We start from the raw sequence: 25,485 nt of genomic DNA, 5'->3' as shown, positions 1-25,485 counted from the left end.
GATTCAGGGAGAGACCCTATTTCAAATGCATAGATACAAATGATATGACATCAATCACCATCTTCTGGTCTGCATATGCATGTATGAAGTTGCATACACAGCACATACATATACACACATACACACTCACACATTCACACACATGTGCACATAAACACAAAAGCATAAAACTTTAACATATTTCAAGAAAGCATAGGGGTACAAAATACTGTTGGATAATATCTTTTTAGATGCAGACCAAAAATAAATGTAATAAAAGACACACAAATTATATTTTATCAAAACTAAAACTTTTACACTTCAAACAATGCCAATAACTTAAAAGATAATCTTCAGGAAAGGAGAAGATATTTTAAATGGTATCTGTGACGAAGAATATATTCAAAAAATATTTAAACTCTAATAACTCAGTTACAAAAATACAAATAAATGACCCAGATACAGAAATTATTTTAATAGAAAAATTTTTGGAAATAGACAACCTTAAATAAATCATAATATCATTATCACTATTGATGAGAAAATATAAATGAAAAACAATGAAATAGTACTTTGCACTCATTAGAATAGCTAAAATAAAGAAGTCAGACTATGGGATGTAGAATAATTGGAACCCTTGTATATTTGATGAGAATTTTAAATGATGAATATTTTCAGGTGTGATCGTACTCACCTATAATCTCAGCAGTTGACACAAAGTGTCAGAAGGATCCCTGAAAGTTCCAGGCCAGTGTGGGCTATATAATAAGTTCCATGTCAGGATCGCTATGGACCTCCACCAGAGTTTCCTCTGACTTCCCCCTGCCAAGGCCCAGTCCAACATCTTTCAGGTCCTCAGCTGGCCTGAGTTAGTGGGAGTTCACTGAATCTGGACTGATAACTGGGGAACATAGGACAGAACTAGCCCCCTCCTTGAATGCAGGCAACAGTGGTGTGGTTTGTGCAGTATGTGGAGACATGGCAGTGGTACCAGGATCTAATTCTAATGAATGGACTGACTTTGTGGAGCCCATTCTCTATGGAGAGATACCATGCTCAGTCTAGGCATGGTGAGAAGTTGGGGAGGGGATTGGTCCTGCCTCAACAAGCTGATGGGACAGAATACACTGACTTCACAGGGGAGACCTCTTTGATAAGCAGATGGGGATATAGGATGAGAGAAGGGGAGGGAAACTGGGATTGGATGTAGAACAGAAGGAAGGAAGGAAGGAAGGAAGGAAGGAAGGAAGGAAGGAAGGAAGGAAGGAAGGAAGGAAGGAAGGAAGGAAGTTTCATGACAGCCAGAGCTATGTAATGAGACCCTGTCTCAAGAAAACATACAAATGAATGAACAAATTGGGAAAATAAATAAACTGTGAAAACAATGGGAAAATATTCAACAGTTTACAATTATATAAATATTAGCATTCTATTGCTAAATATATACACAAAAGGAATAAAAATAGACACAAACAATTTGTACAGAAGTCCATGGTAATATTAACCATCATATCCAGAAAGCATAATCAACCCATCTGTTCATCAGCAAAGGAATGCATAAACAAAATGTGGTACATCCAAAAATTAAGTCTTCCTAAATGATAAAAATTTATTATGATGCTAATACTAGAACATAGATAAATCTCAAAGTCATTAAGCTAATTGATATAACCCAGTCAAAAATATAATTGTCTCTATCGGCATATATATAATACAAGAAATAACTGGGGATAAGAAAATGGAGAGTGGAAAGTTACTATTATTAGTATGAGGTTTTATTTTATAGAGAAGAGACTGTTCCAAAATCGGATTATAGGAACAGTAACACATCAATGTTAATCAATGAAAAAAAAATGCATACTATTTTAATGGGTGTATTTAATAGGTGGATTATGTAATGGTAAATCTGCTTTTAAAATTATATAGGTATATCAATGAAGACTACAGATTTTTGTCTAGGTTTTAAAAGTGCAGATATGTAATCTCATGACAAGAGAGACTTGTAAATGTGATCTCTCGTAGGACACTCATGGGATTTGAAAAGTTACCTAGAAATTCAGGGATGGTAGCACAAGAAAATGCTACTTTCTGGGGATTTCTGATGTTCTTTTTGGGCTGGTTCTACTGGACACCTTCTACACGCTCTCAACCAGACTTCTTTTAGAAACCTGGGATATCTGGATGACTTGTTAATTACAACACTGCTTAAGCCTTTTAATAAAGTCAGCGAATTAAAGTGAGAGCTCAAATAAAGAGAACGCTTTCCAAAATGTCATAATGAAATTAAGGTAATGAAACACTTGGAGGACTCTCCTCCCTTCCTTTTGTATAAAACTTCTTCCAAAGAAGCTGGAAGAGAAATGGGGCCTGAAAGTAAAGAGGGGAAAAATAAATTGTGTGCCATTAGTTTAATTATAAAAATTCATTACATGAAGCCATGTAAGACAGAAAATAATGGAACTCTAATGGGTTGGCCGATAACACATTTACTAGCCTGCTCTCAGCTTGTAGTCATTGTGGAAAGGACAAAAAGTAGCAGCACTGGTATGGAACCCTCAGAGCTGTTGAAAGATTAATCATTTCCAGTAAGCTGGAAAATGAGGGCCATTTTCTTAAATAGTATCCTGTAAGGAATGTTACCTTGTGAGACAGAATTGTTTGGTAATGTCAAAGGTTTAATAGATGAGTCTTAGAGTTAATGGTGAGAGGCTTTACATTCGAAATAGCTTTCTTGCACATATTTTAACATTTCTATTATAAATCCATAAAGGATTTTTATAGGTCATTTTAATTCACACTGGAAAGAACGGAATTAACTTTACTTTCCCCAATAAAGATTTTCAGAACATTAATTCTTATTTATAGCTAAATTGTTTCATTTTTAAAGAACCAAAACAAATATGTTTTTTTCTGCTTCCTATGAACACCTTGCTGTAGGCTGTAGTTTGCACAATAATTTTCCGAAAATGTTATAATCATTGAGAGAGCAATTTTGTGTTCTTCAAAGTTCAAGTACAGCAAATATAATTACTTCCATTAAATTTATTTATATGTAAATATATGTCATCCATCTAGATTGAATCCTGAGCCCTGATACCTGCACTTTGTGATGTCTTTCACCGACTTTACCGTCTTAAAAAAGTGTCATAACTTTAAGAACTTTTGTATTTTTAAGTGAACAATTGCACAATTGCAGGAGGAAAGAAACGTTAACAAAAGCTGAAAGTGGATACATAGGTGTGCTACTTATGCTTGTGGTATGTATTAGCAGAGGGAAGGTTAGAATTTTGTTCTTTGTGTAGCTTAAACATTTTACACAGGGAATAGATAGAGCCAAGGAAAGAAAAACCTTCCAAGGAAGTGAGAATAGTCGATAGTACCTGCTAGTGAAAATCAATTAAAAGACAAGTTTCTGACTTCCCAGAGGTACAGACCATTGGTAACAAAACCAGTTAACTACTTCCTTCCAAAAGTTTCAGTAACAACCAACCTTGAAATGCAAGTATCCGACAAAAATAAGTATGCATTGCCTGTTTATTAGGTTACAACTTGAGAGGGGCTTCAGATGGATTGTAGTAGCTGTGCTACCACGTGTCATTTCAATATCCTCTCGCTCAGATCATTAAGCTAGCTGAGGGCAAATCAGTCTTATGGTGGTGGGGACGTATATGCACTGAAAACACACTTTAAGCCTCTGGTCCCGTTAACTTCTTGTTCAAATTAGACGAAGCAACATGGTCAAGATCAACGTTATGGTAAGATGCTAAACTTAGCCTTCTGTGGGAGAAACTTCAGAGTTTGCAGGCAGAGATAAATAAAGTCAGTGAGATGATTTAGCAGATAAAAGTGCTTATCACCATGCCTGATGAACTAAACTCAATCCACAGGACCTGTCAAGGTGGAAGGGGCCTCTGACCTCAGCATGCATACCGTGATGTGCCTGGCTTACACAGCACACAGACAGACAGACAAATAGATAAATCAACTTTCAAGGATGAATTTAGGACAGTAATCAATTTTGTTGCAGTTATGTCTGTCAGAACAGTTTTCTTAGAACGGTGAAGGCAGAATTGCATGACAGAAGTGGAAGCAATGAGTAATTTCTGAATGGTATAACTGCAAAAGGAAAGACAATAAGCCCAGTCACAATCTATTGTTTAAAGAAGAAATAGTCGCTATTGATTGAAGGCTGCAGAGAAGGACCCCATAAAGCAGGAAGTAGTTGAAACACAAAGACAAAGGGAGCACATGGAGGAAGAGCCCCTATGTGAACCCAGATGCTGAAATTAGCATTCAGGAACAAAATAGTTGTTGTCTCCTGAGACTGAACAGGTGGAAAGTCTTATATTCTATGAATCTGATGATTGGTGTATTAAATGACCTCTGTGGAAGCATAGGTAGGGTCATTTGCTGTGACATTCCGTTCTGTTGATATTGTCAGGATGGAGTCTGGATACCACAGCAAATATTTCAAACAGAAGTGTAATTCTAAGAAGTGGGTCTATAGCTACTGAAGAAGCTGAAAAACACAACAGGAGATAGGTAACTCCAGATTTAACAACTTCAAGAAGATGATAACACTTTAAAATCTGAAAACTCAGAGCTACAAATGCCCAAAAACCATAACCATCAGATGCTAACTCCAGCAGTGGTATGGCTACACAGTGCATGTGAGAAATTCTTAGGCTGAAGCAACCCCACCTCTCTGCTACTCTGTTTTATGGCACTGTTTACTATTGGCCTGATCCAACAAGACAACAGCGCACAGAAGGAACTGGGGAAAACAGATTTCTTACCAGGGTTACTCCATCTAAATTACTGTGCGGAGCAAGAACAGAAGATAGATCTAAGAGATAATGAGTTCTTGATCGTTAGCTAATAGAACCAAAATTTTCCATAAATCCCTTGGTTCAAGACACACACACACACACACACACACACACACAGAGAGAGAGAGAGAGAGAGAGAGAGAGAGAGAGAGAGAGAGAGAGAGAGAGAGAGAGAGAGACATGCACACAATATCCTGATAGAATGACAAATATTCAACAACCAAAAGCTTTTTATATATTTTATTATATAGAACATTTTTTAAATTCAAATTTATTTTGATTGTGTTTTCCCCTCCCTCAAGTCCTTCCAGATCCTCTCCCATTCCATACACATCTAACTTAAAGTTGTTTCTCAATAAACAAAAAGAAAATATAACACCAAAACCAATAAAGCAACACTCTAAAATAAACTGTGGAGTCCATTGTATGTTGGTCAACTGCTCCTGGTTCACATACTCTGTATATTCAAGAAAATTTATTTTTTTCCTCTCACAAACAGGCTTAAATGACAGTTCCATGGGTTAACCTTTTGTCTAGCAGCTAGGTTTTCATTCATGTATGTATGTATTTAATCATTTCTAAATATGACAAAATAATATCTAATAAGATAGAACAAAACTATCACATCAAAGTTGGATAAGATAAACCAATAGAAGAAAAAGGGCCAAGGAAAAGGCGCAAGAATCAGAGATCCACTCGTTCACACACTCAGCAATTCCATAAAAGCATTAAACTGGAAGTCATAATGTAAATGCAAAGGACCTGGGGAAGACCATGAATGCTCTGTGCATTCTGCTTCAGTCTCTGGGAGTTCATATGAGCTCTGCTCATGGTGATTGAGAGGGCCTTGTTTTCTTGGTGTCCTTCATTCCTTTTGGCTCTTACCGTCTTTCTGCCTCTTCTTTAGTGGTTTCCCTAAGCTCTGAAAGGAAGGAATTGATGAAGACACCCCAGTTACGACTGGGTGATTCAAGGATTCTCACTCTGCATATTGTATGGCTGTGGGTCTCTGTATTTGTTCTTATCGGCTACAGGATGATGGTTGAGCAAGACTCTGATCTATGAGTATAGCAGAGTCGTTTTATGACTCCTTTTTGTTTTGTTTTGTTTTTCAGAGGAGTTTTGGGGTTTTTCTTGTTCTTTTTGTTTTGATTTGTTTTTTAGACAGGTATTATTTGGTTTTACCCTAAGTCCCTTGGCTATCTAGTCTCAGGTTCTTGGTCAACTAAAGAATGTATGGATTGGGTATGGATTCCATCTCATAGAGTGGTCCTTAAGTCAAACCAGTTGTTGGTTGATCACTCTCACCAGTTTTATGTTACCATTGCCTTAACATATCTTAGAGGTAGTACACCATTGTGGATAAAGGCTTTGAGGATGTCTTGGTGCTGGTGCTTACATTTCTCCTTACACAGTGTGCCAGTATATATATATACCAAAGACCTGGAACATAGTGGTGAAGGTTCTATGTAGGCACCAATTCAACACATCCGTATTCAATGAGTTTTGTGGGTGTTATCTTCAGCAACAGAGCCTTGCTATCAGTTTATGAAGAGCAACTTATAGTCTTAGCAACAGCCTATCTTGTTTGGAAATTCCCATGGGAACTCTTTGACCAACGATGCAATTAGATGTAACAAAATTCTGGTACTGGAAGCTTTATTTGGTGGCAATAGATGGCAGTTGGGATTCTGTCTCTCCCAATTATTTGACAGTTTCATTGAGGTCACCTTCATATATGTATATATTTTAGGAAGTTTTGACTGTTTTAGGTTTCCATACTACTCTTCAAATGTCACTTAATTTTAGCTGTCTCTCTATGTATCCCCTGTCACAACTCTCCCTTCCTTCTCCCTCCCTACTTGACCCCCTCATTTCTGTCCCCACTTCCATCCATATCTATATATTTTATTTCCCTTTCCTAAGGAGATGGACCTGTTCCCTCTAGTCCCTTACTCTATGCATACCCTTTAAGAGCCTATGGATTTTTAATTTGATTATTATTGACTTATGAGCTGTGTACATAGTATTAAGATCCTGTTTTCTAATTTTCTGAACAATTTGATTTTGATTTTGCACACTTCTCACAACATGCTTGATGCACAGGCACTTAGTAGCTCCATCCTCTTTTTGAGAAAATAAAACAGAGACATACAAAGTTATTCCGTTCCTTATGATAAAACTGTAAGACAATAAGCAAACAAGGCAAACCTTGGAAAGGGGCTTTTTGTTGCTCCTCACAGCTTATCATGAGATCCTTTGAGACATTGATTTAGAGTTTCCAAAAGCAAGTTTACTTTGGACAAGTATTCATTTCACTGGTAGGTAAGTATCCCCAATCACCTGATATAAGAAAAGTTTTGTAATAACATTGCAATTTTATTTCTATAGCTATCTATTCTCTTTTATCTTCTAAGGTAAAGAGGAACATATCCAGCTGTTGTGTCCCTACAATGCCTATAAAATAGGAAGCCATTTCTTTTGCATTCAGCAGGGACTCTCACTGTGACTGTACATGAGATTTTAACAGCAGTCATGGTAATCACAGCACTAGTAATTATAGTGATAGGTAGTATTTATTTAAGTCTTTGACTATGGCAGATAGCTTTGTTTTACATGATTTTTTTCTTGCAATTTTTCTTCCAGGCATTTTCCCACGTACTCTTCTCTCAGTGTAGATAAAATATTCACATTTAACAAAGGAGAAAGCTGACTCATGGATAGCTTTTCCTTTTGTCATATAATATTTAAGCAATTAATTCATCATGGCTACCCAGCAGGTACATTCTATAACCCACACTTCAACTTGACTTCATATGTTTATGTATGTATATATATATATATATATATATATATATATATATATATAACATATATAAAGTCAAAGAAGACAAACATTAAAATAAAAATTAATACTCAAGATTCGTGAAGACTTTCAATATGCTTAAACATAAGAAATGAAAAGAAAATTTTGTATTTGAGGAATTTTTTAGAAAGAGAAGCACTCGTGGGATTAATTCACATCCACATAGCTTGTACTTATGATGGGAATCTGCAAAGTAGAAACAGGAACTATTTCTTGTTTATCAGTTTAGCAGTTCTTGGTAAAAGAAGTGTTGAAGAAAGACTGACATGTCACAAGGATAGATTTCAGGTGTTTTGTGATACCAACAACCATGTTCTGTGCCAAAAGAGAGGCCCTCTCTTCCTCTCTCTGTCATTACCTCACTCTATTTCCTCCCTTCTGCTTTCACAGCACTTTAGTATTTTAATAATAGCTTGATAAGCTGAATCTATTTGCTCTATACAGTAAGTGCTACAATTTACCTGATTCCAAAATAGAATATTCTAATTAAGTGAGAAATGGTGGATTACATAAAAATTCTAACTTTGTGAGGGATAGAAGTCCAAACAAATGCATTGAATTATACCAAAATACCAAGATATTCTTTTGTGCATATAAACATCATGCTAATACAAAACAAAAAATATTAAATAAAAATGTCTCACAAATCCAAAAAAAATGTCTCTTACTTTCAGAAACTTCTATGATCATTTTTCTTCTGTTCATACTGAGTTTTTAAAAATGCATTCTGTTTTGCTGCAAGAAAAGTGTGGTTGTCTCTGTTGTTTGTTTAGGCACTAGGGATTGGACCTCAGCCTTGAACAAGAACTCTACCACTGAGTTACAGCCACAGACCAATCATATTCTCTTTACCATGATTATCATACACATTATTGATTATTTTCTAATATCATCTTGAGTAAATATTAAAATCAGTCTTTTGGTGAAATTTTTAATGTTATAATACACTTACCTTTTTGAATATTTTATTGCGGTAAAAAATAATAAGTGCTATTATGGGGTCACTTGGTGTTTATTGCCAAATTGTTATAATATTATGTTTCCAAAAATAGAATGTAAGGATTTCACTAGTCTTCCCCCATATGAAATTTGGTTAACTATTGTCAAATTATACCTTCTTGATTTAATAATTTATATTACTTGGAAGTTAAGTTTCTTTTATAAATGACTTTATTCTGCCACTTTCATTTCATTGCCTGTTTATATTTCTCTATTCTTGCACCTATACCTTCCCCCCTCCATACTGTATTAAGCATAAATTTCTTAACACTTTAATTCTACCTTAATGTGTAGATCTCGACAACATGTGGAAGTGGTAGCCTGATATGCTTCCATATGTACATGACCTTGGGTGACTTCTTTCCAATGAAGAAATGGCTGATTGGATTGCACTCAACTGTCAAAAACAAACAAAGAAAAACTCTTCATTTTTTTTTTTTGGTTTAGAAAGAGTTTTATATCTTGCCTTGTATTCGAATATTAAAGTAGAGGATCTTTAAAATATTTTAATCCTTCAGAAACTGTGTGGTAACAGTCCTCTTTTTGTTCAGCATTTTCAGTATGCAGAGTTTGTTAAATGCCAGTAGATGGCACTAATTACATAAACAATTCAACAAGTTAATGAAGGGAGGAAATGCATGTTTTGTGGCAGATAACAGTAGATGTGTGACAAATGATTTGGCTCTGGATCTTCTTTGGGACTATTCTGCAGATGATACCAGAAACGTCCACATGATTTTGTTCTATGTCACATTCTAAGCAATTACAAATGAGTCTTTTATAATTTATTCTTTCCTATGATTAAAAAACTAAGCTTGTTTTATTACCAACTTATTGGTACTAAATTGAATTTCCTGAACGGAGTGAATGCTTAAGATCCTGCATTTGAAATCTCATCATGGAAAGCATGTTAATTTACATCATGATAGCTGATTGACTCACGTGACAGGTGGCTTGAGGAGACATGCTGTGACCTGAAGAATCAATAACTATTTATGAAATATTTAGAGGTATCCACCTAGGAATATCGCTGGATGAAAAGTGACATTAATTTTTTTCTATGCACACCTATAGCAGTTGGCCAAAGACCTCCGCCAATGGCAGGTCAAGGTGGACGTGGCGAATGATTTGGCACTGAAACTTCTTCGGGACTATTCTACAGATGATACCAGAAAAGTACACATGATAACAGAGAATATCAATGCTTCCTGGGGAAATATTCATAAAAGGTAAGAACTTCTTTGTATCTCAAACAATTTGTCAACTGTAATAAAGGAGCAGTTACCCCGCCGGGACAGGACTGCTCTGTTAAACTACAGTTGGGGATAATACGAGATGACAAACGCTAATTCAACTCAAAAGCTTGGCTTTCCTGTCCTGTTTTAATGAGAAGAAGACTGGCATTTGGTGAAGTGAAATTATTTGCCCCCAATAACAAAGACAATGGTGGAGCTAAGCAATTAATCAAAAACAAAACCAGAGAAGAGCGGTGGAAGTGGCTGGGGTCAAGCGCCCCCTGGAGGTCATATGTTAAGTGAGCTGCTTCCTCCACTTCGGCCCCAGCTTTGAATGTTTCAACCTCCTTCCTATAGTACCAACCAATTTTGAACTGAGTGGTTGATCCATTGATGGAATAAGCAACTCTCAATGACTAGATTCGCCAGCTACCAACGAAGACTTGATATGCAAAGTATAAAAATTAACTGCTCTTAGAGGTACTACCTCTTCACATTAGGTCCCATCTTCTTATCAACTATTTTAACCCTGTTGGGCTTTTTTTACATTGATGCGTACTCTATTAATAAAACATGAATCTCATAATTAATTATTTTTTATTTGTCTCACAAATGAATCTAAAGACAATGAGGGCTAAAACTGTCCCCTTTCTTTGACACAACCGCTCATGCTAAAGCAGATTATATAATAAGGAGTTGGTAAATAATGATTCTTTTTGCACAAAGTTTTACCTTGAGTGTGCTACTATAGATTAATTATTGTTGGGCTCTTCTTTTTAATTGTGCATGCAAACAGAGGCAAACATAAAATTTGTACCTGTATAATGAGGAGCAGGATAAGAGAGAAAAGTAAATCCCATGAATACCAGAAAAGTCAGTTAGGCAATTCTAATTTGGAGAAAAATCTTAGCATGGAGGGGAAAAATAAAATAGATTTTAAACTACGAGAAAAAAGTCTTAGGAGTAATGAGCTATTTATATGCAAACCTGAACTAGGGATGGAAAGTGAAAATTCCTAGGGAGTTTGATTAAGCTCGTGACCATAGAAATAAAGTACTGAATTCCAGAAAGAAGATTCAATCTAAAGTTGAAAAGTTACACTGGAACCCTATCCAAAGGACCCCAGTGAAGAAAGAACACGTTTTAAAAAGGGACCAATACTAGGGGAAAACTTTGGCCTAGTTCCTCTTTCCTCTCAGGACAGGGTCTAGGGTCAGTCTTCTGCAAGTGCCGATGTGTTAACTGTTTTGTTAACCAGGACATAGTAGGTTTGGAAAGAAGTATCCAAATAAAACTAACTGGTACTAAATTGTTAACCATTAGATCCCCACAGGAAACACTGAGGCTTGTCAAACAGGGAATATCTCAAACAGACATTTCTTTGGGTAAGGGAGTTAAGATCAAGTAGTAATGTGGTGAATTTATGGGATATAAACTATGAATGGATGAGGAAGAAAGCTTCTTGCTCATGAAAAAATAGAGATTTGGGAGTTGGTCTAGTCTATTTACACTGTGATTTTTCATGGGCCCTTCTTTTCATAATTTCATGATCCATAATGTTGTAGTTGTCTCAGGTCTTTCTTCACGTTAGAAAAGTCTTTGGATTCTTTGGGAAAATGGCTTTTGATTCTGGTTTGTAGGCTTCATTTCTTAAAAACTCCATACTTACGTTGGGCGGTAGTGGTGCATGCCTTTAATCCCAGCCCTCGGGAGGCAGAAGCAGGAGGATCTCTGTGTGTTTGAGGCCAGCATGGTCTACAAGAGCTAGTTCCAAGATAGGCTCCAAAGCTACAGAGAAATCCTGTCTTTAAACTCCCTCTCCAAAAACAACAACTAGAAAATAAAAAAAAAAACACAAAAAAACAATAAACAAAATCCTACCTACTTAGGTCAGGCAGTAGTGGCACATGCCTTTAATCCAGCATTCAGGAGGCAGAGTCAGGTGGATTTCTGTGAGTTTGAGGCCAGCTTGGTCTACAAAACAAGTTTCAGGACTGCATGTTACACAGAGAAACCCTGTCTCAAAAACAAAATTAAAAAACTGCCTACTTAGGGAGGAACAAATTACTTACCCAATGAGTAAATAACAAATTCAATGTCTTCATCTCTGTTTATATTCTCAGCCCATTCACAATCTACAGTTCACCAAGCTACTTTTGATGAATGTCTCAAGTATCTTCCCTTTTATCTCCAGCTACTTATACCCCTTGTGATGTGTATCGATCTGTGTGTTTTCAGTCATATGATGATGACGTCCAATCAATATTTTCAACTGAAGACACTCTTCAATTGTTGACCAGTATGTCCTACTGTTTACTTTCTGTTTTAATTTCCCACAGGAACTTAAAATTGAATGTATCCAAAACTGAACTCGTCTTTCCCCTGCACCAAGCTTTTTCTCCAAATGGAACTATTCCCCCCTATGATTCCTAACCAACGAGCACTGCACCTCATTCAGCTGTTTGTTTTGGGAATCTAGGAGACACACTCGATCCCTCCCTCTACAAATATCATTGTTAAGCTTTAGGAAAACTATTTGCTATCTATATATCTTTCAAAGCCAGTCTCCTTTCTCGGTCTCTTCTCCTCTACCACAATGTCTTGTTTAAATTGTGAAAATGACCATACTTGATTCATTTCTAGTCCTCCTCCTTTCTAACCCCTTCTCCATGTAGACTCTGGGGTGTTTGTTATTCACTCATTGAATTCCTGTAGTTCACTTGCCTCCCTATTTTAATGATATTTCTAATTTATTCATTATTTTTTTTCCATTCTGAAAATGCAATACAAATTCTTGTGCATGCTAGGCATATACTCTTCCCATAAGCTACATACCCAGCCCATATTTGTTGATTTTAAAGCACAGTCTATGCTGTGTTGTAAGATTTGGCCTTGTCTCAAAATTCTAGCCTAATTGATTGCTCTACTTGGCTCCTTCTCCACCTGGCCTCACACAATTGATGGTGACCTATTTTCACTTCCTTTTAGCTATGCTTTCTCTGTTACCTGCTGACTGGTACACTTTCTTCAGTCTTTGGGTGTTTATGTTCTGCTCATTATCAAGGTCTTAGTTTCGATGCTAATTGCTTCACGAAGTCTTCTATGTCAATAATAAGACCCCACGCTATTTTAGTGTTTATCTCATGACACTATGTTTCAGTGTTTGCGGGGTTTTGCTTTCTGAGAATGTTGACTCCTTATTGAAAGCACATCAGCAGCTGTCCACCATCACATCACCAAGCACTTAGCTCAGCACACAATGCTACGCCTGAAACCTGTTCTGATTACATAGGTAAATGAAAAAAGCACTGGTGAGCCCACCAGGTTCTAAATGAGAATGCCAAGCCCAAGGTCACACAGATGGCCCTCATTAAATTTATTGGCTCTCCAAACAAAACAAAAATAAATGAAGATGGAAAGGGAAACGGCAGGGAAGAGAGATGGTTGACAGAGGCAGGAGGTAGGTAAGAGGTGTCAGGAAGTCAGAGTAATCAGAACACATCATATAAAGTGTGAAAATATAAACAAATTAAATAAAAAAAATTCAACTGTTCCCTTATGACAGTAACTCAACAATGAAATAAACCACATCTATTGAATTTGCTTTTCGGTTCCAAACTGCAATACATTTATCAGATGTTTATCAAACAGAGGTCAATTGATCTCTTATAGTGAGGGTGTCAGAAGTAGGCAGGTACTGAAATGGATTCAGTGGTTCAGCACTATCAGCTTCCTAGCATCTCCTCAGAAATGCATACTCCGGCAGGAAGAATAGGAATGAGAGGACATAGTGCTTAAGAAAGCAATAATTCTTCAAAAACGTAATGGCTAACACTGTGCTATGGATCATGCCCTATGGCTGAGAAGGTGGAGTCTGACCAGTCAATAGAGAATATCTGCCACAATGAGGATGGAAACATTAAGTTTCTTGAAGAATTACCACGCAAGTGGTGGACTGGTAGGGGGTTATAGTGACAAGGGGCCAATTGAGCACGATGATTTCTCTGATCTTTATGACAGATTCTGTGATTCTCCATTGACTCCTAATCCTTCATATAGAAACCTACACTGTTAATTCACTAAAGTGGGATTTTTCCAGCTTCTTTATGTTGGCATTTAATGCTATGAACTTTCCTCTTAACACAGGTTTCTCCATGTCCCATAAATTTGGGTATGTTGTGTGGTCATTTTCATTGAATTTTAGGAAGTCTTTAATTTCTCCCTTTATTTCTTCCTTGACTTATTGATAACTCCGGTGAGCATTGTTTAATTTCCATCTGTTTGTGGGCTTTCTGGATTTAGTGTTGCTGTTGAATTCTAGTTTTAAGCCATGGTGATCTGATAAGATATACGGGGTTATTCCAATTTTTTGTGTCTTTTGAGGTTTGTTTTGTTACCTAGTATGTGGTCAATTTTTGAGAAGGTTACATGAGGTACTAAGTAGAAGGAATACTCTTTTATGTTTGGATGGAATGTTCTATAGATGTCTGTTAAGTCTACTTGAGTCATAATGTCTGCTATTTCCCTTATTTCTCTCTTCAATTTTTTGTCTGACTGACCTGTCCAGTGGTAAGAGTGGAGTGTTGAAGTCTCCCACTATAAGTGTGTGGGGTTTAATGTATGATTTAAGCTTCAGAAGTGTTTCTTTTATATATTAGGGTGCCCTTGTATTTGGGGTATAAATATTCAGTATTGAGATTTTCTCTTGATGGATTTTTCCTGTGACTAATATGAAATGTCCTTCTTTTTTTCTTTTGATTGATTTTCATTTGAAGTCTATTTTGTTAGATATTAGGACAGCTACAGCAGCTTGTTTCTTAGGTCCATTTGATTGGAATTTTTTTCCCAACCCTTTACTCTGTCTTTGAGGTTGAAGTGTGTTTCTTGTATGCAGCAAATTCTGTTATCGTGTCCAATCTGTTAACCCAAAGGAGATCAAGGGGATACAAATCAGAAAAGAAGTCAAACTCTCACTATTTGCTGATGATATGATAGTTTACATAACTGACCTGGATCAAAGAATGGATAAGAAAAATGTGTTACATTTACACAATGGAGGGAAAACTGATGATATCTTGAAATTTGCAGGAAAAATGGATGGAACTAGAAAACATCATATTGAGCGAGGTACCCCAAACACAGAAAGACAATTATTGCATGTACTCACTCATAAGTGGTTTTTAGACATAAAGCAAAGTAAATCAGCCTACAATCCCAGAGATCCTAGACAACAATGAGGACATTAAGAGACATACATGGATCTAATCTACATGGGAAGTAGAAAATGACAAGATCTCCTGAGTAAATTGGGAGCATGGGAACCATTGGGGAGGGTTGAAAGGTAGGGAAGAGGAGGGGATAGGAGCAGAAAAATGTATAGCTCAATAAAATCAATAAAAAAGAAACCTACACTGTATATTTGCTGTGTATCCTTTGTACACACTAAACTCTAGAACCTTTTTTAAAATAATTTCCATTATTTTGTAATGTTATAGACCTTATCAAAAGTAAATAAAAACAAGAATACTCTTCATTATGATCTTTTGCATTTTGGTCTTGTTGTCTAACAGCTTACCCAGTTGAACACAGAAATTAAGTAAATTATCATCTTCTTTGTCTGGATTGCTCCATAAGATAGCTACCAGGCGTAGATGTTTATTCACATTTAATTGCTTCTAAAAATAACATGAGATTCAGTTGGTTCTCCTGGCCGTCTTTTAAATGGTTAAAAGTACTTCTTTGTAATGGCTTCTCAACTGGGGAGTATAAAGAGCAATACTTTGTATCACTACAGAAAGTTCTATTTATAGTCCTACCACAAAACAGCTTTGCTTATATTACCTAAGCAGTTTCAGGTACTTTCCTAAATAATTATGTACTTTCTTTCTTACAAAAGAACAACTGCCACATTTGATCAGTTTACTTTACAATATGTTTTGTAACAACTGCCTCTCCTCATCTCTATTTCTTATTTCATGCATTTTACCCATTTTCTACTGTTAGAGTTTTAAAGCCTAAAAAGTGTTACTGTGGAAGGATGGCACTTCAGCTTTTGTTTATCATGTAACCTTATGTTAAACAAGCAAGAATGACAATATTGATATTTGGATTGTGGAGAAAAATGTTACATATTTGAAGAACTTGCTATGAAAAGCATCGTGATATTGTGATTGCATAATTTCTCACAATTCAGGTTGGAAACTACTAAGGAACCCTGATATTGCATGCACTGAAACTGCCAATCACACAGATAAATGCTATGCAATATTGTTATGCATTTGGAAGCTGATTTAAAGCAATAAATCTTCAATTCAGTTTTAAATTGTTGACTGATAAGAAAGGGTATATGTTACTTGGAAGAGCTTTATTTTAATAATATACCTTGACAGCTGTGAGTTTCAAGAAAGGAACAAACACAAGAGTAAACTTGTGTTTACTGTAGAACCGCAAGTTAGTACACAGATTGTCTACGGTCGTATTACATATAGAATTCTTCATAACATAAGTCAGAAACATGAGTCCCTATAGCTTTAATTCTTTCTCTCCAACCTCTAAAGATAGATATGAATTTTTAAATAATATAACATTAGATGTGATATTTACAACTAATTGTTAAAGGCCTGAGTACTGCCATCTGGCTGATGACTTTATGAGATTTCATTTCCTTAATACTATTCCAGGAATCCTCCTTAAAGCATAAATCAGCATTAAGCCTAAATGGATTTATACATATATATATATATATATATATATATATATATATATATATATATGTGTGTGTGTGTGTGTGTGTGTGTGTGTGTGTGTGTGTGTGTGTGTACACACATATATATGTTATCAACATACAGATTAGTTTTTTGATGAATGTTTTATAGTATTGTTATGTAGGCTGAGTTGAGTTCTTGGTACTTGGTAATAGCTGTGAAAATTCCTAACCTTGTAAGGCTTATTTTCTTGGAAGGAGATAATAGGAAATAGATATTAATAAGTTGTTTTTGTTTTATTTTGTGTGTATATACATGTGTGTGTATGAGTGATATGAAAACATAAATAGGAAAAGGAGTTAAGATTATATGTATGTGTGTGCATCAGAAAATTATCATCACCATTGAAATGTGGTGGTCAATATCAGGGTGGTAATAATTATTGTATATCTCAAAACACCTATAAGATAGGAAAATAGAAAAATCAGATTAAATAAGGAATTTCACTACTCTGCTCGAAACTGTTCAATAACAATCTTCTCAATCAAAATAAAAGTTGAAATACTTAGCCAAAAAGGTTGTGATTGTCTCCTGCATGCATGTAGTGATAAGGCAAGCAGGCCTACTTTTCGTCCCACCTGGCTCCCGCATGGTGAGCTTTATACCCAAAATATCAACACACAAATTGTATTCTTTTAAACACTGCCTGGCCCATTAGTTATAGCCTATTTTGGCTAATTCTCATATCTTGATTAACCCATTTCTAATAATCTGTGTAGCACCACAAAGTGGTGGCTTACTGGGAAAGCTCTTAACCTGTGTCCGTCTCAGAGAGGAGAGGCATGGCATCTCTTCACTTCCCTTCTTCCTCCCAGCATTCTGTTCTGTTTACTCTGCCTACCTAATTTTCTATCCTATCAAAGGGCCAAGGCAGTTTCTTTATTAACCAATGAAAGTAACACATAGACAGATGACCCTCCTCCATCATGTTCACTTGATCCTTTCCTATTGCACCGATCTCCTTTGGCTGACAAATACTACTCATGCTTCAACCCCATAGGATTTCCTGCTAATATGACTCTTCTCGACTGCTTTACTTAAAATTAAAACATGATTCACATCCTCAGAACCATTAAATCTCTCTACAATATCATCCTTTCCATAAGACATATGACCATCATAATTAATTTTTTAAATTTTGTTTTCTTTTTATCACCATATTGCAAATTTACATATTTATGAGGCACAGTGTGATTTTGGATTTGTATTTACATTGGGTAATGATCAACTTAGGTTAATTAACATATCTTTAACCTTTAAACTTTTATTGCTTCTTTGTGATAAGTATATCCACCCATGTCATTTCATTATGATAGAGTAAAAATGAATACTGAAAACGTTTGGAGACTGTTTTTTAAGGGAGAGTGGTAAACGTGAGTGTGGAAAAAGCAGCTAGATTACATTTTAGTTTTAGTACAGAAACAGCAAGTTTTAGCAGTGGATTATATTTGGGTAGAAGGTAGAGTCAATAAATATTCCACACATTTTAGCCTCTCCAAATAGAAGATGAAGGTCTCCTTACTGTGTCGGTAAGGAAGTACCCAATAACAACATGAATTAAGAAGATGTAGACACGTTTTGTTGAAATACCTATGATCCATCCTGTCAGGCAGGACTGTCCTCTAAATAAGAGACTATACAAAATCTTGAGGTTAGAGGGATCTGAAGAATGGCTCATAACTGTTCCTTAGAATGCAAATTGAGATTTCTAACCATAACACTATAGATTCTTTTGTTTTTACTTTATACTACCATAAATGTTGGGTGTTATTTTGGAGGTGTTGTTGTTGTCATCCCTATTGTGTTTTATTATTGTTATTATTCTGGTGATTGATCTCAGAGACTTGCATGTTCTATACAATCTAGCAAGTCTCTTATTTCTATTTCATCTTTACCTGCATATTGTTAATTTCTTTGTATTGTTTTCAACTAACATTAAGAAACCTCAGTATTTATATTCATCATACCTTTCTCCTTATGTCCAGAATTATATTTTATTCACGTACCATCATTTCTACCCACATATCCTATAGACTTCTGAATGTTTAATGAAAAATAGATTCTGTACAGATAAAACACATTTTCCCCTGTGTTTCCATTGTGTTTACTTACCTCACTTGTCTCTGAAGCGCTATATCTAAGAATTATATTCTACCATTCTTCAATCTTTCCTAATTTACTAAAATATTATAAAATTGGCTTTCTACTTTTATAAATTTTTAAAATTTCTGTAGGAATTAATCCCTGCATTCATCCCCTTTTTCACCTCATCTAAAAAGCCTCTTTTAAACTATGATTCTGGATTCCTTTTGCTACCAGCATTACTTTTTTAACCCTTTTCAAACCTGACAAATGATATTTAAATAGGTGATATATTTTAAAAAGCACATGTACTTTTGCAAAAAGTAAACATTCAGTAAGTATGTATAATCTCTACTTACTTTCAAAGAATAAAAGCATAGAGTTTTGTAAATTTTCAGCTGCCTGTGTATTTAAAGGGGTATGGACATGAGAAAGTTGGAAAAGAATCTTCAATTCCTTACTCACAAATGCCATGATTTAAAAAAAATTATAATTAACTTTTTGAAAATTCTTTGGGACTGTTTTTATGATTATCAGCAGGCTGTTAGTATCATGTTATGGTTGTATCTTGTGCTTTCTAGTGATATGTTCAACAAATGTGGATGGAATGAAATGTGGATGAATGTTGGATACTATGTGGCTTTGGAGTGTTTCCAAATTTCTAAAAACAATTTCTAATAACACTTTCTGCCCTTTGAAACTATTTAAAAAAATGTGACATGATGCTAACAAGACATGAGTTTAAAATACAGTCACTTACAGTGTTGGAGGATGCCCATAATATATTTGTAATATACTTTAATCACAAATATTAAAACTTCAAATGAAATGACTCTAAAAGTCACTAGTTCAACATTTTCAATTTAGAGTAGTCTATTTTTAAAATCTCTCATACAAAATAAAATTTTGCAAAATTAGTAATGAAACTTTATTCAAAGTGAAATAATAGAAATATCAGATTAGAATGTAAGAAAGCATTGAGCTATATGAGTGAAAGATATTCAAGGGCCCCAATTATTGTTTGTGGTTTCTTTCATGGGTTTCAAGGAAAGGGAGAGTTTGGTTCCTAATTTGATTGGCAGACTAATTACACAATCACTTCCCTAATGCACATGTCCCTTCCCACATGTATATGATCTAAGTCATATACATGACCAATAATACATAGGCATAAAATGGTAAAAAAGAGATTCTATCTTGGCCGGGCAGTGGTCGCACATGCCTTTAATCCCAGCACTCGGGAGGCAGAGGAAGGCAGATCTCTGTTCTCTGTGAGTTCAAGGCCAGCCTGGTCTAAAAGAGCTAGTTCCAGGACAGGAACCAAAAGCTATGGAGAAACCCTGCCTCGAATCCAAAGAGAGAGAGAGAGAGAGAGAGAGAGAGAGAGAGAGAGAGAGAGAGAGAGAGAGAGAGAGAGAGAGAGAGAGATTCTATCTTAAAGCTCACATTGAAAACACAGATAACTGTGCATGCACCCAGAACGTAAGGAGAGAATTATTGAATATATTCTGTCTTTTGTTCATCAACAGTAAAAGAAAGCCTGTTTTTCAGAGAATGGAGTATATGTTAACCTTTGAAAATTTTCTTAGACTGTGAACAGGTTGCTAAATGTAAATTGTCTAATGTTTGGAGATGAGTATTGAGTAACGTGAACCAAGTAGAATCCCAAGTTACTATTCTATTCCCTGTTTGCTTGCCTCAGCTATTTATCAGTCAGCCTGGATCTCACAGATATACTCCCATTGTAAAAGCTCTCTTTCTGAAATGGCTGAAGCAGAGTACAGTACTGGATTGTCATCATTTCTGTCCAGATGTATGAAATTCAATATCATAAATAATAAGAACTTATCTTTCCTGAGAGATTTGACATAATGTCAAAGAATTTATTTGACATGCAAAAGCTAGCAATGCACACCAGGTCTCTCATTCTGGCTAAAACTCAACAACATGTTTCTGTTTACTCACTTGTTAAAGAAGCAGGTCTTACAGAATAGTCCAGCTCAGTTTGCTCTTGAACTCAAGCAATCCTCCTGCCTGATATGATGCCGCAGTTGGCTTCAAACCAACTCTCTTGTGTGGGAAGTCACAAGGTACTGCTTCTCCCCACTCTAGCATCTAACCTTAGGGCATTGATATCATTGGTTCTGACTATATTTAATTCACAAAATTAAAACTCCAGATCATTCTGAAGTAACAATTTCAACACTCTCAATTTAGAGTAGCCTATTTTTACTCTCCTTTCTTTAAAATTCTCTTTAGAGTCTACTTTAATCAGTAAAAGGTTATAGGTGTATAAAACTCAGTCCATTAGTAACTCCTTTAGATATACTTCTTAAGACACTATGAGAAAAATTATTTTGCTCCTTTTGGGGGGGAGTTATATAGATAGTTTACAAGCCACTTCCATTATTATATTTCTGAGGCCTAGACTTCCCAAGTAATTATGAATTATGAAAATTCTTACCATCATTTAGAAGGAAAGCTCTGGTCGAGGGAGTGTCGTGATCTGTCTGGATATAAATGTTTGTAGTAGTGGCTGCCTTCTTCATTCTCTTTCATCATATCTAAAGAAATTAGAATGTTTCTAAGTAGCAGGGATAGCATGCAAATGAAGAGCATTAAAACCATGTAGTATGTGATTTGCTGTTGTGGAAAAATTTTATGATAGTGCTGCCAAATAGCCAATTACATTCTAATCTAGTCCTGCAGTCCTGAGTTGTGCTTCAAAAGCACATCAGATAAATCCCTCATATAAAACTTGCTGTTCTGGTGTCTCATATTAAACAAAAGCTGACTATGGACATGCATGTCTTTAATTGTAGATGGAAGTTTCTGTCCTGCCTAGTCCCACAGCCATTCATTCCCAAAGAAATACATAGAGGCTTATATTACTTATAAATAGTTTAGCCTATTAGCTCAGGCTTATTATTAACTAGCTTGTACATCTTAAATTAACTACATTTATCCATGTGACCTGGTACCCTTTCTCAATACAACATTCTCATCTTACTTCTTCTGCATCTGGCTGGTGAGTACATCTCTCTGCCTTTCCTCTTAGAATTTTCACAGTCTGTTCACCCTGTCTATACTTCCTGCCTTGCTACTGGCCAATCAGCATTTTATTAAACTAATATGAGTGACAAATCTTTACAGTGTACAAGAGCATTATCCCACAACATTTAATTCCAACACTCAGAAATCAGAGACAGAAAAATATCTGTGAAGATAAAGGTAGCCTGGTTTACATAGTGAAATCTAGGCCAGTCAGAGCTACATAGTGAAACATTCTCTAAATAAGCAAAGTAAACAACAGAAAAGAAATGGAAGATCCTCTTACTTGCTTTAATTAAAGCATCAATGATAGTAACAACATCCATTACATTATTTTTAAATTATGTTTATATTTTCCATTTTTCTTGTCTCTGCATCTTGCACATACTTTACAAGTATTCAGTAAGATGTTTCAATAGTTACACTTAATTCTGAGACAGTTGAGTTATTTTGGTTGATAAATATAATCATCACTTTTCTTAATTTTAATCTCTATAATTATCAATTTTGCATTTTAAGAATATTTTTGGCTTTATTAATTTTATCAAAGACTTTTTATGTAAGGTAAATATATAGTTTATATTAAAAGTATATAGGACACAAATGTATTAATGAGATTCATAAAATGCATTCTTTCTCCCTTAATGCAAATAACCATGTACATTTATACATAGACACACACATATAGGCCAGTCAAGCAGTTCAGAATGATGCTCAGTAATAGATTTTTGGTAGCCCCATCTAGCAGGATAGAAACTGGGTCTCAGATTATTTGTCATTTGTAGCACATTTTCAGATTCTTGATCCCAGTAGAATCTCAAATCCTTACCACTGCTAGCTATTTCTCAACCCAAAGCACAGCAAACCCATGCCTACAGTCATACATACCACTTCCTAATTCTATGACACTTCGAAGACACGGTGCCACAGTGCCACTTAATATTGTATGTAGTTGCACCTTTTTAGGTTTTCTGTATTTTTTAAATCTCTCACGAGTCTCTCTGAGAATTTTCTGTGATTGTGTTATAACTTCTGCATCTGAAATAGCATGATACTTGTAATAGAAGGTTTTACACACACACAAAGACACACACGCAAATAACATTTCACATTTACAAGAGATCTTTATGAATAGATCATTGCTTATTTTCCTTACTTCGGATTTATTAACAAGCTAAACAGTTCAACGTTTTCTATCTTAAAAATCACTAGCATATTTCATGAGGGTGGAAATGTATCAATATTATCTTTTCAAAAAGAAAATGGAGGCTATGATTCCTTGAGATACATGCTGACGGGCTAATGAACCAGAAAAGAAAGGATAATACTCCACTGCCTCAAGCCAGTGTTTCAGGCTCCAGCCATGTCATCATTATTCACCCCAAAAAATGCAAACTATTTAAATTAACTGGGAAATCAATTCCACATTCAAAGCAGTAATTGTTGTGGCTCAAATATCCTCTAATATTCAAAATCACACTTAACTTCACCAAATCCCCAATTATAATGTTTGCTGAATCGTTCTGTATCTAGTAATTTATAAAGAATTTAAAGCAACTAGGATGGAGCATATGCAAGCATCTTTTGAGGTTATATCTTATGTTGTTTAGGTATAGGGGCACTAATACATTTCTTTGAGCTGAAATTTTCTTGCATATTGTAAGCACTTTAGCACTTCTTAGTTGTCGAAAACAAGCTTTGATAAAACTCGAACATTACAAGGTAGGAGTGTGAGGACTAGAATTATTAGGCAAAAAGAACAGAGATATAGAAGAAATAAGAGACGGAAACACAGAACAGCATCGGGAGGGACAATCGGTGAATCCTGAATCTACCTCCTCTATTTTCCACATTTTTAAATACTTCACTGCAAAAGAGAAAGGGGGAGGGGGTAGCAGACTTCATTAACCTGAGGCAAGGAATAGACTTGAAATCTCCGACCTTTGGTCCAGCTGGAAGGGATCCACCTCTACACCCAAAATACAAATTAACCATGCCCTAGGTCAGAACCTCTCATTTGTAGTCACGCCTGTTGTCAGCAAACTCGATAGAGCAAAACTAAGCTCCAACTCTCTGACCTCCAGTCAAGGTGGAACAGTCTCACAGCTCTGGGGGGGGGGCATATACCTAGTGAAATTGGGTTAGTCATTGAAGTTCAATTTTATCATGCCTTCTCTGAAAGATTTTTTAAAGAAACTCTCATAGAGATGGCCAGACACAGCTTTTCCGAGGAGGTGACACGTAGCTAGTTACATGTTTATGATGGTAATATTTTTACATTGTTGTAGTTAGGTGTGATTTATTAATATATTAGCTACTTTTCTCATTTATGTGGCAAGAAACCTAACAGGAAGCGAATTAATGAAAGGATGTCGTATTTTGACCTAAAGTTCAAGAGGATATAATTAATTATGGTGGCAACATCATGGTCATAGGCTGATGGCTGATCATATTTCATCTGCAGTCATGAAACAGAGATTGAAGAGGAAGTAGCGCCAGGCTGTAAAACCTCAAGACCTTTCAGCAAGTTCATAGCTCTTAAAGATCCCACAACCTCCCCAATTACTAATCCCAGATAAAGACAAATGTGAAGCTACATAATAGAATAAGGGACATTTTCTGCTCACCTACAGTATTCTACCCCTGGCCCTCACAGGCTCATGTCCAACTCATGATACATAATGCCTTTGTTCCAGCTTCAAACGTCCTTATACTGTACATAATGCCAAACTCTTCAGGAACTCAAGGCAATAGTTTAGCTATGGTCTTCCATAAAATAATTTTAAAAAACAAGTTTATATACTAATAACATTAATGCAGAGAGTAAAGACTTCCAAAATAAACTGTAGCGTGAATTCTAATTGTGAATTCTAATTGTAGTGGTCATAATAAAGAAAACCTGGAGAAAGATATTAGGGGGTGAACTGAACGCTGGAGGATGAGAATAGTGCGGTTAGCTACTAGAGAGTCCTTTTACCTCTTCAGTGCTCAGATTGAAGGGGTGACCCTGTCCTCAGACTTTGTCCTCTGACTGCAGGAGCCATCCTCAGATTGAAGGGGCAATCCTCAGCCTGCAACTGGCTCCACCAAACCTTTAAATTTGCACTCACTCAAGTTTTCATGACATGGGCAGAATTCAGCCAGATTATTTTCCGAAATATAAACCCGAATGACTGCTAGTCCAGTTATCGGCATGATGCTTGTTTCTGTGTGAAACCGCATAAGCCAGTAGTTTGCATTCTGCATTTCTCTCCAACTTTTTTTCTTACAAATTCCTACAGTGTGGTTCCTGGAGCTCTGTTTATGGCATGTGAATATTTTTCTGGCCCAAAGTTCCAAACACATTTGCCCCAAATTAGTTCCAAAGGCTTAAGAATCATTGCTTTTATCACAGCAATCTTCCCCTTGTTAATGCCAATGTCTTGTATTGGATAGTTTTCTCTTTCCTAGAACAAGATACCAAACAAGAAACAAACTAAGGAAGAAAATATTTACTTTGGTTTATAGTTTGAAAGAATACAACCAATCGCTTGTAACAAAAACAAGTGGCTCTGGTCACAGTGTGTCCACAATCAGAAAACAAAGAGTAAACAAGAAGAAAGACTGAATCAAAGAAGGAAGCTTCAAGGCCTACTCCCAGTGACCCATGTCCTTCAATATGGTTCCAGCTCTTATAGATC

At 35.8% G+C, this 25,485-nt stretch overlaps 1 protein-coding gene across 9 annotated transcripts in view; it reads left to right on the top strand.

Moving 5' to 3' along the window:
• Dmd (dystrophin) overlaps positions 1 to 25,485 on the top strand; it is a 2,313,977-nt gene that overhangs the window by 1,746,421 nt on the left and 542,071 nt on the right. For 8 of the 9 annotated variants that reach the window (XM_075957213.1, XM_075957218.1, XM_075957219.1 and 5 more), the window contains one exon: positions 9,748 to 9,902. In XM_075957213.1, the coding sequence (XP_075813328.1) occupies positions 9,748 to 9,902 (155 nt within the window). The remainder of the gene's footprint in view (positions 1 to 9,747; positions 9,903 to 25,485) is intronic. The other variant, XM_075957212.1, reaches the window with a different exon arrangement.

Source organism: Microtus pennsylvanicus, chromosome X, assembly GCF_037038515.1.
Source record: "Microtus pennsylvanicus isolate mMicPen1 chromosome X, mMicPen1.hap1, whole genome shotgun sequence".
In the NCBI taxonomy this organism is placed as follows: domain Eukaryota; kingdom Metazoa; phylum Chordata; class Mammalia; order Rodentia; family Cricetidae; genus Microtus; species Microtus pennsylvanicus.
Note: the sequence above shows the minus strand (reverse complement) of the source record. Positions and strands in the feature narration are given on the sequence as shown.